Source organism: Orbicella faveolata, unplaced genomic scaffold (assembly GCF_042242905.1).
Source record: "Orbicella faveolata isolate gen_17 unplaced genomic scaffold, um_ofav_v1 contig_48, whole genome shotgun sequence".
In the NCBI taxonomy this organism is placed as follows: Eukaryota; Metazoa; Cnidaria; class Anthozoa; order Scleractinia; family Merulinidae; genus Orbicella; species Orbicella faveolata.
The window spans coordinates 4,287,501-4,302,876 of NW_028301578.1; the positions used below are offsets into that span (position 1 = coordinate 4,287,501).

Sequence of the window (15,376 nt, forward strand, 5' to 3'; positions counted from 1 at the left end):
TATATAAACAACAAAAGCAGCACAAAAGACCATCCGCACTGGTCATTGTAAATTAGCTTAGTCACTATATATGAATGAAATCATCTTTAGCAATGTATGAAATGACCCTCATATCAAAGAAAAAACAATTATTTATTATTAAATTCTCAGCCTCGGATAATGCAATTCTAGCTTTCTGATTGGTTCACTGGATCTCGGTTACCAGCCATTATACCTGCGTTTGACCTTATATGGAAATGAAAGCGGCAAATGTCGCTCGGCATGAGCTTTTTCGCGTGAAGCGAAGTTTCGTCGACAAAGAAAATGGATGAAAAAAATCACATTTGGTGAGCTATCTACACAGGAAATAGAGGGAATTATGGACAATGCCGTCCCAGTAACAACAAAAAAGCCACAAAGCTCGAGATAAGAATATTTAACGGCACGTATACGTTAAGTTTCCCTTAAAGTTGCAAAATTAAAATAGGACCGGCGAGATTTTACGCATTCATGAAGATTATATAACAAAAACAAATTTTACTTGAACAGAATGGCTTGCTAGTCCTGGTAGCACCAAATTTTCGAAACCGATATAAGAAATGTCAAAAGAAGAACTGAATGTTCAGTTGAAGTGTTTTTACTCGTCTGCGAGGAAGAAAGATGACACGTAAATTGCAAAAGTTCATTGATTAAATGCATTAAAGCCGCCAGTTGATTATTTCCTTCGCACGCCGCCGCACAACAAACCGTTTTCCATTATCTCTGACCAGGCAAATAAGTTATTAGAGCATATGCATTTGTAAAAGGTCGCAGGTAAACAGGCATAATTGCCGGCGTAGTCCATAAGAAACCAGTTTCCAATGAGCAGATGAGGAAACTGTTCGAGTAAGCAAGCTCGGATCAGCCGAGAGCAAGGATCCCGCACAGCTACAGAGGACGACCTAGTTTCATCTCAGTCTCTTTTTTGGCCGACGACGACGAGAGAATCAACGACAGCTAGCGCCAACAATTCTGTCCTTGCGAAAAACACCTCAAGGCGTTGAGTGTTTTGAGTTGAACCGAAGTAAGCCCGGTTCTTTACCAGCCACGAAAAACTACCAGGTGGCCTCAGAGATTCTGAAGATGAATCTGACGCTAAAATAGTTTCTCTCCTTGACTCTAAAACTGACCAACAATGAACTCCACACATACAGCTCGAAATGCCAAGGCTTTCAAAGCAAGGGAACCCTGAGAGAGATCTTGTCGAGAGTACTTTTGGCACAACGTCTGTGTCACATGGCGATCAAAGTTTTCCGCAGCATTATTACAATGGCAATGTGCAAGTGCACAATTATTTGGCTCTTCTCCATGACGCGAACTTGAACGCTTTTCAAACTTTCTGACCAAGGTTATATCTCCTTCATTTGATAGACGTTTCTTGAATTTGACTTGATTGCAATTTCATTCAGCAAATTCGCTTGCTTCGCTCTCAAATTTTTCATTCAACTAATTTTACAAACGGCGCGCATGTCATGTGATTTCCCACTTGTTGTTGTTTTTGTCACATCGACTTCCGGTCGTTTTGTAAAATTAAAATCCAATAAAATTAAGCTATATATATTTATATGGCTTGTGTTTGTAGGCGATATAACGCGCGCTCTGATTGGCTAATTGTCACTGAATTGTGGGCCATTATTCTCCCGTAATGCCCACGGGCCGATTACGGGCTTGCAAGCAAAAGGTAATTAACAAACCATCGATTTGTTTTTGGTCTGAAAATTATAGCGGCTGAGAATGAGTGACGGGGAGGAACACTCTGAGAGTGAATTTTATCACTCGGACGAGTTAGAATTTCAGGACAATTCTAACTGCAGTACTAACTAACAGATGTCCGCTTACGGGAGACTAAGAACAAAGGAAATGTCTAAATCACCAGCACTCAAAGTGTCCGCTGCCGCTTACGAAAACGTGCGCCTGCAGAATGAGTAAATACAGAGTTCGTATGGGAGTTCAAACGGGGTTTTGTGAAGGGGGTCGTACGTGCGAAGCTGTCCGCTTACGAGAGTGTCCGTTAAGAGAGCTTCCACTGTAGTTGAAATTTGGCGATTTAGGGAAATTCCGATCCCCTATCCTTACGTTTGTATTTCCGTCTCTGACTCTGACTGGTAAGTAATAGTATCTTTTGAGCTCAATTTTTATTAAGAATTTTATAAGCTTTTGGAAAATAGCCAAAAGGAAAAATTCTGGATGATTGCGGGTTAGAAATTGTGTTTCTGTTTAATAACTAGATTATGAGCTGGAGATCTCTATCATGCTTTGGATACTCACCAGATTTATCACGTATTATGCACTTACTAATGATGCTAACGAGGAGGTGAAAGACCTGTTATGAAAGGCTCATCGTCTCAAGGCTCAATGTCTGACCATCTTAATGGGAGACATGAATGCCAAGATTAGAAGCTGTAACACCGGTTATGAAGAAGTGATGGGCACACATGGTTTAGGTGACATGAACAATAATGGAGAGAGATTTCCGGACTTATGTGCAGAGGACGAGCTCGTAATTGGATGATCCGCTTTCCCTCAGAAAAAAAAAAAAAAATACACAACGCCACTTGGGTCTCGCCTAACCCTGTTGTTGGCATCCGTCTGTCTCGGGAGACAGTGGAACGCTGCGCCATGAGTCAGTTTGCGGTTGAGTTGCAGCGCGTGCTGTGGCTGTATATAGGCCAATTCTGTTGCAGGTGAGAGTCGCGCCTGGCTCTGAGGGCGGGGAATCTGCTCTCTGGCCTCCTCTCTTCGCACTGATGTTCTCTCAACTCCTCAGCTCTAGCTCGCTCCTCTGGACACATGCCTTCACGGTACGGTCCTTCTCCATTCCCTGCGGTCTTCAGCCACTACCTCCCAACCTGCCGGATCGATTTGCAGACGTCCTTGTAGCGTAGAACGGGCCTTCCTGCAAGTCTGGAAACAGACCATGCAACTCAAGATAGACCACCCCTGCATATCAAAACACTACTAAATGTCAGAATGATGAGGGGAGCAGATGCTAGCTCAGACCACCATCTCTTAATTGGTAAACTGCCACTCAAACTAAGAAGATCAGTTAGACAGTACTGGGCCGAAAGAAGTAACAACACAAAGCATGGATATCTACTACCACTAAATTAGAGATTTAAACGGTTGCCTACTTACAGCAACTGAAGATCAGAGGAACAGATGGGTAGAGCACTTTCAACAACTTCCCAATAGGCCTCCGCCAACCAATCCTCTAATACTACCACCATCCAACCAGGAGATATAAATTGTGAGCCCCAGACCGAAACCAAAGTTGGAGAAGCAATCACATCGCCAAAGAACAACAAAGCAACAGGAACCGAAAACATTCCTGCAGAGATACGGAAAACTGATATTAACACCTCAGTGAGCATGTTGCAGTCTCCCAGCAAAGATCTGGGAACAGGAATGTATACTATCAGAGTGGAAGGATGGAATCCTGGTCAAAATACCCAAGAAAGGCAACCTCAGCTAGTGTATGAACTGTAGAGGAATCATGCTTCTGTCTACAACTGGGAAAGTACCAAATATAATTATTCTAAATCGTATGAGGAATGCCGTAAACGAGACGCTGCGTGAGAATTGGGCAGGGTTCAGGCCGTCTACATGTCTGAATTTCAGTTGAGAAATAAAATATCACTTATCACTGAAATATCACAATATCACTTGCTATCACACAGTCTAAATGTGTTTCCTCTCGACACTGTGAATTGATCGTAATACAAAGATTATTTTTGAGCTATTTTGTGGTTTATTTAAGCTGTTTATTTTTCTTTTCCATTTTTCCCAACGCAAACGCGTGGTGTAAATCGGAATTTGTTCTATCCCGTACTCGCGCGTGAGGTATTTGAAAGGACACACGTGGTTAACGCTCAAGGCAGCAACGAGCATAAGGCATTATAGATTATTGTGCATATGACAAGAATGTCTGTCGAACAGCGAGTAAATGTCTTTTTTTTTTTTTGGAAGGAAAACGGAAGATTTTCACCCCGAAAGTCATCTGTATCATGAATATGATACATGCAGTGAGCGAGTATCGTAAACTATAATTTCGTCGAAAGGGTATCGAACCAAATATCAGCAAGCTAAGTTGTTTCCCGCCAGTGGAAGTCATTTCCTTCATTTATTTACGAAACAATATTGTGTGACATTTTTTTAGTGTTGTGGACAATGAGTTGGTCAATCCTTATTTGCATAACTCAACGGTTCTCAGCAACAGTACTCACTTTGAATACCAAATTTCTCGTTTAAGTACTTGAAGTATCTGCAAAACTGTACATTATAATGTAAACAATTCGTTACGTATCCAAATCAAGCGACGCCGTTATCACTGCCATAACATACAAACGTTTCTAGATTATTTGAGATCAACACCCTTCCCGATCGGTCCAAAACCAATGAAAAATACGGAAAGGCTGGGTAAAGTTCTCAGAAATGCCTTTCTAATCTCAGATGTTCACATTCTCGGGTTCTAAACGCATTTAGCGCTAAAAAAAAACGCCCTGATTGTGCATATTTCCACGAGACGTGAAAATCAGGCAATCGTGGACAACATTTTTTGGGACACTTATGTAATGCAACGAATTATCTGTGTTTTAGAACTGAAGTTTGAAAAAACGCTGCTATATCCTTTGAAAACGCGTTGCTGTCCCCCATCCCCAACCAACACAATGTTAAAAATCAGGTGAAATTGCAAGTACTAGTTTTCAACATTGTATGGGGGTTGGGGGGGGGGGGGGGGGGGCGAGGTTAGGCGGGTGAAGTTGTATTCGCGTCTGGCGTGTGTGCAAAAGCACCAAAAGTGTAAATTTGTCCCAAGACTTTTGTCCATGATTGAAGGTCAACTTCAGATCAAACAGCCACCCTTTGTATAATTATGGGACAGTCCCTTGTATGGAGGTCTCCACTCTATTTAAACTTCGTAGACTATGGAAAGGCGTTTGACAGTCTGGATAGAAATATCTTGTGGGATATGGTGAGCTACGGAATTTCTAGAAAGATTATAGCGTTAGTGAGGAAAACGTACGAAGGCAATGCACGAGCTGCAGCATTCTCCATGATGGTGGTTTACCTGAAACGTTAAAACGGGGCTCAGAAAGGCTTGTCTGCTATCACCGTTTCTTTTCCTTCTCTCCATCGACTGGGAAATGAAAGAGACCACAATTGATTCAAGGAATCAAATACAGTCGGCCCTTGTAGACCAACTTGAAGACTTGTACCGATGATTTGGCACCTTTGGCTCACACTAACTCTCAGATGCAAGAGAAAATTACACACATTGAAGCGGTCTTATCCAAACTAGGACTTAACATCAATACTGGGAAGACACAGATCATAAGGATGAATAACAACTCACATGAGCGCATCACCGTCAATAACCACGACATTGAAGTTGTAACATCCTTGACGAACTTAGGTAGTGCCATAAACTTCAAACTTTATCTAAATCCCCTTCACAGACAACTGGAAGACGCAAAGACGCGACAGTCTTTTTGTTGTGAAGTTTATATGAAATAATTCATATATGAACTGCGGTAGTAGATGAAAGTGAAGAATGATTATCGCAGTTAATTTTTCAATTTAAGCCATTGGAAAGAAGGAACCTGAAAAAATCAGGGCTTCAACGGGATTCGAACCCGTGACCTCCGCGATACCGGTGCGATGCTCTACCAACTGAGCTATGAAGCCACACATTGGGAGCGAGGTCAATTAATTGAGTTCATATCTTCCCGTGAGGAGTGAAATGATGTGAAGTTTATGTGAAATAATTCATATACGAACTGCGGTAGTAGATGAAAGTGAAGAATGATCATCGCAGTTAATTTTCCAATTTAAGCAATTAGAAAGAAGAAGCCTGAAAAAATCAGGGCTTCAACGGGATTCGAACCCGTGACCTCCGCGATACCGGTGCGATGCTCTACCAACTGAGCTATGAAGCCACACATTGGGAGCGAGGTCAATTAATTGAGTTCATATCTTCCCGTGAGGAGTGAAATGATGTGAAGTTTATGTGAAATAATTCATATACGAACTGCGGTAGTAGATGAAAGTGAAGAATGATTATCGCAGTTAATTTTCCAATTTAAGCAATTAGAAAGAAGAAGCCTGAAAAAATCAGGGCTTCAACGGGATTCGAACCCGTGACCTCCGCGATACCGGTACGATGCTCTACCAACTGAGCTATGAAACCACACATTGGGAGTGAGATCAATTAATTGAGTTCATATCTTCCCAATGTGTGGCTTCATAGCTCAGTTGGTAGAGCATCGCACCGGTATCGCGGAGATCACGGGTTCGAATCCCGTTGAAGCCCTGATTTTTTTTTTTTTTTTTCAGGCTTCCTCTTTCCAATTGCTTAAATTGGAAAATTAACTGCGATGATCATTCTTCACTTTCATCTACTACCGCAGTTCATATATGAATTATTTCATATAAACTTCACATCATTTCACTCCTCACGGGAAGATATGAACTCAATTAATTGATCTCGCTCCCAATGTGTGGCTTCATAGCTCAGTTGGTAGAGCATCGCACCGGTATCGCGGAGGTCACGGGTTCGAATCCCATTGAAGCCCTAATTTTTTCAGGCTTCTTCGTTCCAATTGCTTAAATTGGAAAATTAACTGCGATGATCATTCTTCACTTTCAATCTTTTTGTTAACAAGCGCTCACTGGCACACTAATCACTATCTACAACAAAATAGATAGTGAGTAGCGTAGCCAATCTGAGAACGGCTTCCTAGAAAGAACGTTTGTAGATTTTTATTAAAACTCCATAGAAACACGGAGATCATGTTTTCTATTTCTTAAATACTATTCTCTCATCGTCTACAGAACGTGGCTCCTTCTGCTAAGAGAGAACGTAGCAGTTGTATCATGAATAACAGTGTTCCTTCAATCATTTATAGGCAACAGGCTTCCCGGAATCGTATGCAAGCATTTTGAGTTCTCCACTGTGTCATACGCATACAACTTTGAGTGTGAGTCTGTAGTAAGTGCCAAGTCATAAAAACAACGCCATATTTTTCCAACTTGGTTGTGTTTGCTATCAAACAATGCTCTTAGAGTTGTCCCTCAATCCGCTTTTGACGCACTGCCGTAACAGTTTTGACAGTACTCATCTCTCTTAACTTGAACTGTGGACACTGAAAAAGAGAATTATAGAACTATGACACACATCGGTGCGTTTTACACAACGTTATTTACATCAGGACAATAGCCCATTTCCGGGTTGCCTTACACCTGTCTATCAAAGTGAGCCCTGGTGCACAGTTATTCATATGAAAATGAATTTAATTTGAATGTGAATGAATTAAATATCAGTTTCATACGAAAGGATGGGCACCAAAACTCACTTTGAGAAAGAGGCTTGAGGTAATTCGGAAATGGCCTGTTGTGGTATTAAGCAGAAACAGCAGCATTACTAACAACAGTCGCCAGAAGAAGTGTAGTTCCTGTGTACACCAGTTAGTACACACGGCCTTAAAGAACCTTATTCTGATATAACTCAGTACTGATGGCAGCTATCGTGCTCCAGAGGACTGTGAACAGGATTTTTAAACTTCAAACAGACTTATTAAACACTACGTCACCATTTTATTTCCTAACGTCTCAACGTTCCAAAATAAGAAGAGAGTCTCAATAGGGTAGAGTGCCGTTTTGAAGAGTTACGGTCGAATTTTAGGTCACTTGACGATGGACGGCTAATTTTTCGAAATGACGTTTATAACATGAAATTAAAGCGCAAATTTGCCTGCTATTTTTCATAAAAGGATACAATTTTGCCCATATTTAATTAATCCATTTAGTCCTATTTTTCGCGCGTTAAAAATTAGGTCTTTGGGTTTCAAGTACGAGTCTAATTAGCGTAATTTCATCACCTTTGTTACCGCTGGACGTATTACTAGCCTGCTCCCGAGAATCATTTATAAACAGCATAACTTGAGCTTATTTGAGTCAATCCTTTAGTTCTTGAGGATATCTGAGAAATTTCACGGCTAATATTGGCTTGCTAATTTGACGGTTGATGGTAAAAATATTGCGTTTGTAACGGTTGACGGTTCATGTCTTGGCCATTTGACGGTTGACGGTTAAGCCTACTGCAACCCTCCTAGAATCCCAGACCCACCTGCAAGCGAGCATGATGAAGGAGTAATGATCTGTACATCTCCAAAGATGTTATTCTTAAAGTTGTACTAAGAGACTACATTTCCACTCACCAATCCACATTCCCTCGACATCTGCTTTATTATTTTCTCGGTAATTCTAAAATTCCAAACGTTCACTCGACTGATGCTACCTTGATATGCCTGGCCAGAATCAAAGCCACCACCTTTAAACAAAACCACACAAAGAAAAGCAATTAGGGAACGCAAATTTTTAAGGACGAACGCATTCATTTCATCGTAGTTAATTGAGGGAATAATGGTTAAGAGGCCCGATAAACATCAAAGAAGCAAACTAACAGGCTAAGATGTATGTTGGAAGGTCCTTGACTCTGCACATCGTTTGTTGTATGATCATAGACTGTGCATTATTACATAACGGCAATGCTTCTATTGGATAGTTGTATCAGCACACCTAACCACCTTTTGTATTTTGCCAGGTTTGTGCAGGGTCAACTCCCAAAGTAACCTCAAAAAAAAAAACATACAGCGAAGAACTTTGCCAGGTTTCATAACCATTTCCCTCTATTAACTATGGTTTCACATACTACATACATACATGAACACTGCAATGTACTGAAATAATTTTTTTGTAGCTGAAGGATGATAAATATCAGTCGACCATTTGTGAATTTCAATCCCTGTTCCTCTAGAACAGGTTTCAAGATCGAGATCATGATAAAGAGTAAGCTAGTATCCTTCTGTTTTCTTACTACTACATTGAGTAGACTCGGGAGCACAGAAAGTACAACAGAGGATTAACATAAACTGAACTGAAAAAAGGTCTAAATAACCCATTTTCAGGCCTTTTGGCTCCACCGTTGACAGACCAATGAGGAAAAAGTGAAGTCAACCCCCACCCCTGTCTCCCAACCCCTAGTAAAAAAAATCTCAGTTGCCTTTCATCTGTTACAGGTGTCACCACACAATCAATAACCTGTACATGTCTTTCAATGGAAAACTGGTCTAAGATGAAAATGATACCAATACTAAATGGTTACTTAAGAGGTCCTAATTTTGCAATACAGACCGTCCAAACTGCTCAAAACATTGCCCAAAAGAGAACTGTTTGCTCTTAAGTACAGTCACTAGAATTTTCCTTCATGATAGGCGAAAAAGTGGAATTTTTAAAACCACTTCAAATGAACGACCTGCAAACGGTCGAAAAACGTAAGTGAATTCTTGACTTTTGCACGCGCACTTTTAGCGAGAATGGCTTACAACGACACATAAATTTTTTAGCAGAATTTTTTTTTTTTTATACAAGCCGTTATAACAAATACTATTAACTTAATCGGTCCGTATTAGAAAATAATGGTCTCGTTCTTTTTGTAATTAGCGAGTCGCAGCAAAAAAACAAACAAACAAACAAACAAACAAAAAAAGAACGACAGAAAGAAAAAAAGAACTCGACATACATCTCTCCAGAAAGGACCTCATGCAAGGTCAATAACAAATAAACCCATCAGCTACTGTACCCAATGAGTCTTTTTCCTGGCCCAGAATAAACTTTCCATTTGCAGCGATTGTCTGACCGGTCTGGTAGTTAGTTACACACGTCAGCTTGATCCCATCTACAAACAAACACGCCTTTCCATCCGTGTTTCTCCATGTCAGGGAGAGGTGATGCCAGCCATTGTCATGCAAACCAGTTGACAAAGTGTAATCTCTGAATGATGAGGCACGGTCAATCATTGCCATTTTTCCCTCAACTTCCTTCCCCGATTTATTACATTGAGCCTGGTTCTTACTTCCCGAGGAACTATCCCCCCTTGAGAAGACCAGAGTGGAGAAGAGTGGATTGAAGTGGAGTGGAGTGGAATGGAGTAGAGTAGGGTAGGTTTTGTTTGATTATTTAGCCATTTTGTTCTAGAACAACAAAACAGGGCATAGATTTTTAACAGTTCGGACTGCCGGTATGGGGTACTTACTCTGCAGGCTAGGCTTACAATTGGGTAAGTTGTTCTCGAAGAAACTAATAATTTTTCTGCATTAACATAAAAGCATTTGAAGCCCTTCTGTTATAACACAGCCACTGTCAAGACTTAGGTCTTATTAACCGAGCAGGAGGTCTGTTAGGGAGAATCTTGACCGAGATCGTGATTACAGACCGAACACAGTGAGGTCTGTGCACACGACCGGGGTCAAGATCCTCCCAGTCCTTGTACAGAGCAATATGATAAATTATAATATATATTAAACGCTCCCGGCCCTATGTTAATTATATACCAAGAAACTATTATTATAGTCTCTTCCCTATAGAGTCCTAAAGTGTGACGTCACGTTACCATGGCGCCAAAAATTCCTGTTCTAAACAAACGCTTGTCATATTGCGCGTCCTTTTGGTAGCTTTTGTATTGAAGAGGTCAAGGGTGTAATTATCGTTTAGAAAAGCACCAGGAGACTTCGAATACGATTGACGTTGTAATTCACATGAAAGTTGTAAAACTGAAAAGGAATTTGAAAGGAAACAATCGAAATGGTGCATTGCTTCGCGCCCGAGTGTGACCATCACTCGGAAAGCCATACGTGCCGGTTTTTCGGATTCCCTAACAAGGAGAAAAAGCTGGATGAATACAGAAGATGGGTTCGCCTACTGAGGTTAGTAAAGGTCAGAGGTTTAAATACTTATCCCGGATCATGATACATAGGTGGTAAGAAAAGTACGTTTGCAGGCAGTCGCGTTGATGCAGATAGACTGTCGCCATCTTTGTTATGAAACTAAGCTCAAGCTCACATTTATTACAAAGTTCATACAGTTTGCTTACTATTTGTTATGGGTTGTCAGGTGGCCTTTCTGCAGATTTTAAATGTCTTTCCTTGAAGAGGAGAATTAACGTTCGACTCGCTTGAAATTAATGTTAGATACTACAGGTTTGGTTGTAGTTGCTTTTAATAATCCAGCTTTATACGTTTACCAATGCCCACAGTATTTGCATTTTCTTTTATTTTAAAAGAAGGTGGTTTCTTTTCAAAATATGCAGCTAAAATAATCCTCTTTCCGCTACAGGAGACAAGATAGAGAGCCAGGAAAACACGCCCGAGTCTGCAGTTGCCATTTCAGAGATGGAAATAAAAGCAATGGTCCTGAAATTTTCAAGAGAAATCAAGACAAACTCTTCGCTGCAGAAGAAGGAAAGCCAAAAAAGAAGAAAAAAATCGAGCCAGCAAAGAAGGAGTCTCTACAAGATATGATAAAAGCAGCAAGGGAAAAAGAACAAGACTGTCAAGAAGACACTGGGGAAATTTTGGAGAGACCATCAACAACAAGAGAAATTATCCTGGAAGCAGAACTGCAACAAGCAGAAAGGGACCTAATGGACCTTAAAGAAAAAAATGACTACTTGCAAAAACATTACACAGTGTCAGCAATTGATGAAAATGTTTTAAAGATGGAGACTGGGCTTCCAACAAGGGAAGTTTTTCATATTGTTGTTAATTATACATGCAGGTTCAAACAGGCCATCAGTTACTTTTCTGGTTGGAAAGTTGAATCATTTACTTTTGAAGACCAAATATTTATTACCTTGATGAAAGTAAGACAAAATTATACAAACCTTCATCTTGCACAGTTATTTAATTGCAGTGTATCCCCAATAGCAAATATTGTAACAATCTCCATTCATGTACTGCAATCAATTTTATTTAATGACCTCATGACATCAATTCCAAGTAGGGATAAGAACAAGTTGTCTGCCCCATCATCTTTTAGTCAATTTGGTTCTTGTAGAGTTGTAATAGACTGTACAGATATTGAGATTGCCGCACCTGGGCTAATGAGCCAGCAAAATGCTACCCATTCTAACTATAGGGGAATGCATTCCTTCAAAGTTATTGTGGGTGTAGCCCCAAATGATGTTATTACTTATGTAAGTCAACTTTATCCAGGGTCGATATCCGACAAGGCAGTTGTGCAGCAATCAGGATTGCTAAACCACCTAACTGCTGGAGATAAGGTCCTGGCAGACAAGGGTTTTGTTATACAGGATCTTGTACCAAATGGTGTTTCTGTAAATATACCACCTTTTTTAAACAATGGTGCATTCACCGAGAGTGAAGCAAGGGCAACAAAAGCCATAGCAAAATGCAGAATTCATGTTGATCGGGTAAATGCTAGGCTTAAGGACTTTAAGATCTTAAGTTTTATACCCTCATATTTGCGTTGTCATGCAGACATCATATTTCAATTGTGTGCATCACTAGTCAATTTACAGTTTCCTCTCATCAAGGAGGGATGTGAGGGTTATGAATTTGACTAATAATAAATATTTATTGTTGAAATGGAATTAAGTATTAACTAGGTAAAATACATTGGTTATTTGGAGTGAAATAAATCTGCAATCATTAGTGGATTTACATTATGTATATCTTCACCCGCACAATGAGGGTTAACACTAACTTAAAAATAGTCTTCTGGCTGGTGTATACGGAGTGCACCCTTACACCCTCACCCACCCTTATGACACCCAATGAATAATCATGAATAAGTGCACTTTAAGTGGGTCAGGTGTTTATATTACAAATTAAATTTTAATTTTAAATTATCTACACTAAGACAGTGAAAGATTCAGACCTTGAGGTAAGGTCGGGGAAAGGGGGGGGGGGGGGGAACTTTCAAAAATAAGTTTGCACAACAAAGTATCCAAATGCCCTGGCTCTGCAGGACTTCCTCAGATTGTGCTCTTTTAGGGGTTCAATTTCAATTGCCCGACAAGCATTCCCAATCTTTTCTAATGGGATTACCCCAAGGAAATACATAAAGCCCAAATTCTTTATATTATTATTATAGATGACAATCATGTAAGGTTATAACTGTCCCTCAACAACCTTTGGGAAGAGGTGATCAAAATAAAACTGCATAAGCTTTGGAATGTTTTCACTCCAGGTTTCATCCCTTGCTATTTTTAAAACTACCACATCTTTAGCTGTCCAGATAACAAAATAAAAAAAACTTCCGGCGAGAGAAGTACATCTCCCCTTGAATTTGATGCCAATAAACATGTTCTTTCTTCAAAGCATATTGGCCACCTTCAGTTTTCTCCAAGCAGAAATTGGGAGAGGTGTTGACTGCCTCTTCAATTGTCATGTTTCTTTCCGTGTAGGGACACTTTGCTTCCAAAACAGAATCTTCATCCACTAGGCCATCAGGGGAAGCAGCAATAATTCCGGAAGCATCCAGCCATATTCCAGTTTCCAGAACAGTCTTTCCAGTTAACCTTGTAAATGCTCTGAGAGCTTCTGTTTCATTGTTTACCCCCCACTGTACTGCCTTAACTCGGGACAAATCATACTCCCCAAGGAGTCGTTTCAGAAGGGATGGAGTGACTCTTTTTGCCTGCAAAACAGAGCCAAAATTGCTTCCAGTCAGTCTTCCTCTTCTTGCAAGAGGCCAGGTTGGGTTGTCTCGCTGGCCCACAGTCATTTCACTGACTAAGACGATATCCCTTTCGTCGACCTTGGCTTTACGCACCAAGCAATCCAGCTGTTGTTGAGACCCTCTGGTTTGAAGAAACTCGTCTGAATAAATAATTTCTTCAATTGTTGGAATGGGCAGTTTGGCTTCGGGTGCTGGTTCAGGGCTCATAAGCCAGCACAGACCAGTGAATCTACCACACTCTTTCAAGTCTTCATAAAGTGCAGACCGATCTAATGCATCAGGAGTTCTAGAAATCGCCACATACTTCTTTGGCAGGGGAAACATTTCTTCGACTGCCAGCAGTGACAGGGAGCTGTTTGACTTCCTCTTCCTCCATCGGCACTCGATGTCCGTGCGGCTGAGATTGTGAATGCCGTGGATAAAAAGTGCAGCCGCGTGGCTGCATTTGAATTTACCTCTTGGACATTCACACTCCGTGGATTTTATGTCAAATTGCTCATTTAGGTATATCTAAAAGGGTTCAGATGAGAAGTACAACATAAGGAAACTAAGTGAACGTAACTTCTCTGATAGACGATCGTAGCTTTACGATTTTCGGACGAAAAAGGCCTACACGCTTTAATTGGTTCAAGGAGCCGTAGAAGCTGAAATAAATATAAACTGACTAACGCTGAATTGTGAAATTTAAGGAGAAAACAATAGGATGCGTGCTGAATATCTACAAATATTACTTCGGCAACTGTTTAAAAACGATCGCTCTACTCACCGTGATTTTGTAGACCTTTTTTTTCATGCTTGCATGGACCTCTCCGCGTAGAACACCCTGTTGGTAACTAAATGACTCAATATGATCCGATTTATAATGGTTTTCTCCCCGCTCAATGGATTTTTTTCTTCAAAGAAGAAAGAGATCAACGAAGCGATTGAAAGCGACGCCATTTTTCTCGCTGAGCGCGTTTGTTTAGAACAGAAAATTCTGCTTCCATGACAACGTGACGTCAAAGCTTTAGAACTCCATATATAGGATATATATATATATATATATATATATATATATATATATGTCTGGATTTATGAAAACGGTGTTAAAGACTGAATCAGGTGTTTTTTGATTTTTTTTTTTTTTTTTTTCATTTCTTTGTTTTTGTTTTCTGCTTTCGCTATGACAGCAGCTTGTAAATCTTACCTAGCATGAAATGTAGGAACTCCTTGCCGCATGTTTCATTTATTTAGGTATTTTTTTCATTATTTATCGACCCTCCCCCCTCCCCCCCCCCCCTTTTTCAATTTGCGTTAAGTTTAGCCCAGGCTACACTCGTCTGAATTCAGTTCGCGCGGTGACTCTGACAAGGAGCGACCGATTAGCGTTCTGTATTTGCTGTCTAAAGGAAGTCTGCCCGAGGACATCATTAAGTCCAATGAAGGCCCAAGTCTAACGATTTGCTAGTAAGCGTCGTCCATTATCGTACCTGAGGCGGGCCTGAGGACATGGGTAAACTGTACGGGTCACATTTAGTCCCGTAACAGAAGGCCGTTTGCCCTGTGGCGATAATGTTGTGCTTGCTTTAGACAGCAAAAATCTTTCGCCACATCAATTTAGGGCTTAGACGTGCAATGGACTAGACATTTCTAGCTGCTGTTGGCGTCATTTGCTTTGAACTTTGATGTAGCTAGAGACTTAGAAAAAAAATCTGTTGAAATCTGGATGTGCCATTCCGCGCTCGACAAAATTGAAGTACATCCGGGACATTGCTATTTGCGAGCAAAACATGGCCACGAGGAGAGAGAAGAACATGAGTTCAAGCGCTGATCGTGAGTA

General features: G+C 40.6%; 2 protein-coding genes and 1 pseudogene across 3 annotated transcripts in view; 1 reads left to right on the plus strand and 2 right to left on the minus strand.

The window, feature by feature from the left end:
* Positions 1-15,376, minus strand: part of LOC149096071 (substance-P receptor-like) — a 103,450-nt gene that overhangs the window by 64,056 nt on the left and 24,018 nt on the right. The gene's annotated exons all lie outside the window — the stretch shown is intronic.
* On the plus strand, positions 10,532-12,532 carry LOC149096077 (uncharacterized). Its single transcript, XM_089280768.1, has 2 exons — positions 10,532-10,781; positions 11,191-12,532. The coding sequence occupies exons 1-2, from the start codon at positions 10,660-10,662 to the stop codon at positions 12,437-12,439; spliced, it is 1,371 nt and encodes a 456-aa protein (XP_089136894.1). The 5' UTR covers positions 10,532-10,659; the 3' UTR covers positions 12,440-12,532.
* LOC149096078 (uncharacterized) lies at positions 12,779-14,567 on the minus strand (annotated as a pseudogene). Its single transcript, XR_016204465.1, has 2 exons — positions 14,324-14,567; positions 12,779-14,067 (listed from the first exon to the last, which is right to left on the minus strand). The product of XR_016204465.1 is annotated as an uncharacterized LOC149096078 (transcript).

Coding starts and splice junctions, on each gene's coding strand:
- LOC149096077 (XM_089280768.1), top strand. CDS start 10,660: ATGGTGCATTGCTTCGCGCCCGAGTGTGACCATCACTCGGAAAGCCAT. Junction 10,782..11,190: donor AGATGGGTTCGCCTACTGAG/GTTAGTAAAGGT, acceptor TTTCCGCTACAG/GAGACAAGATAGAGAGCCAG.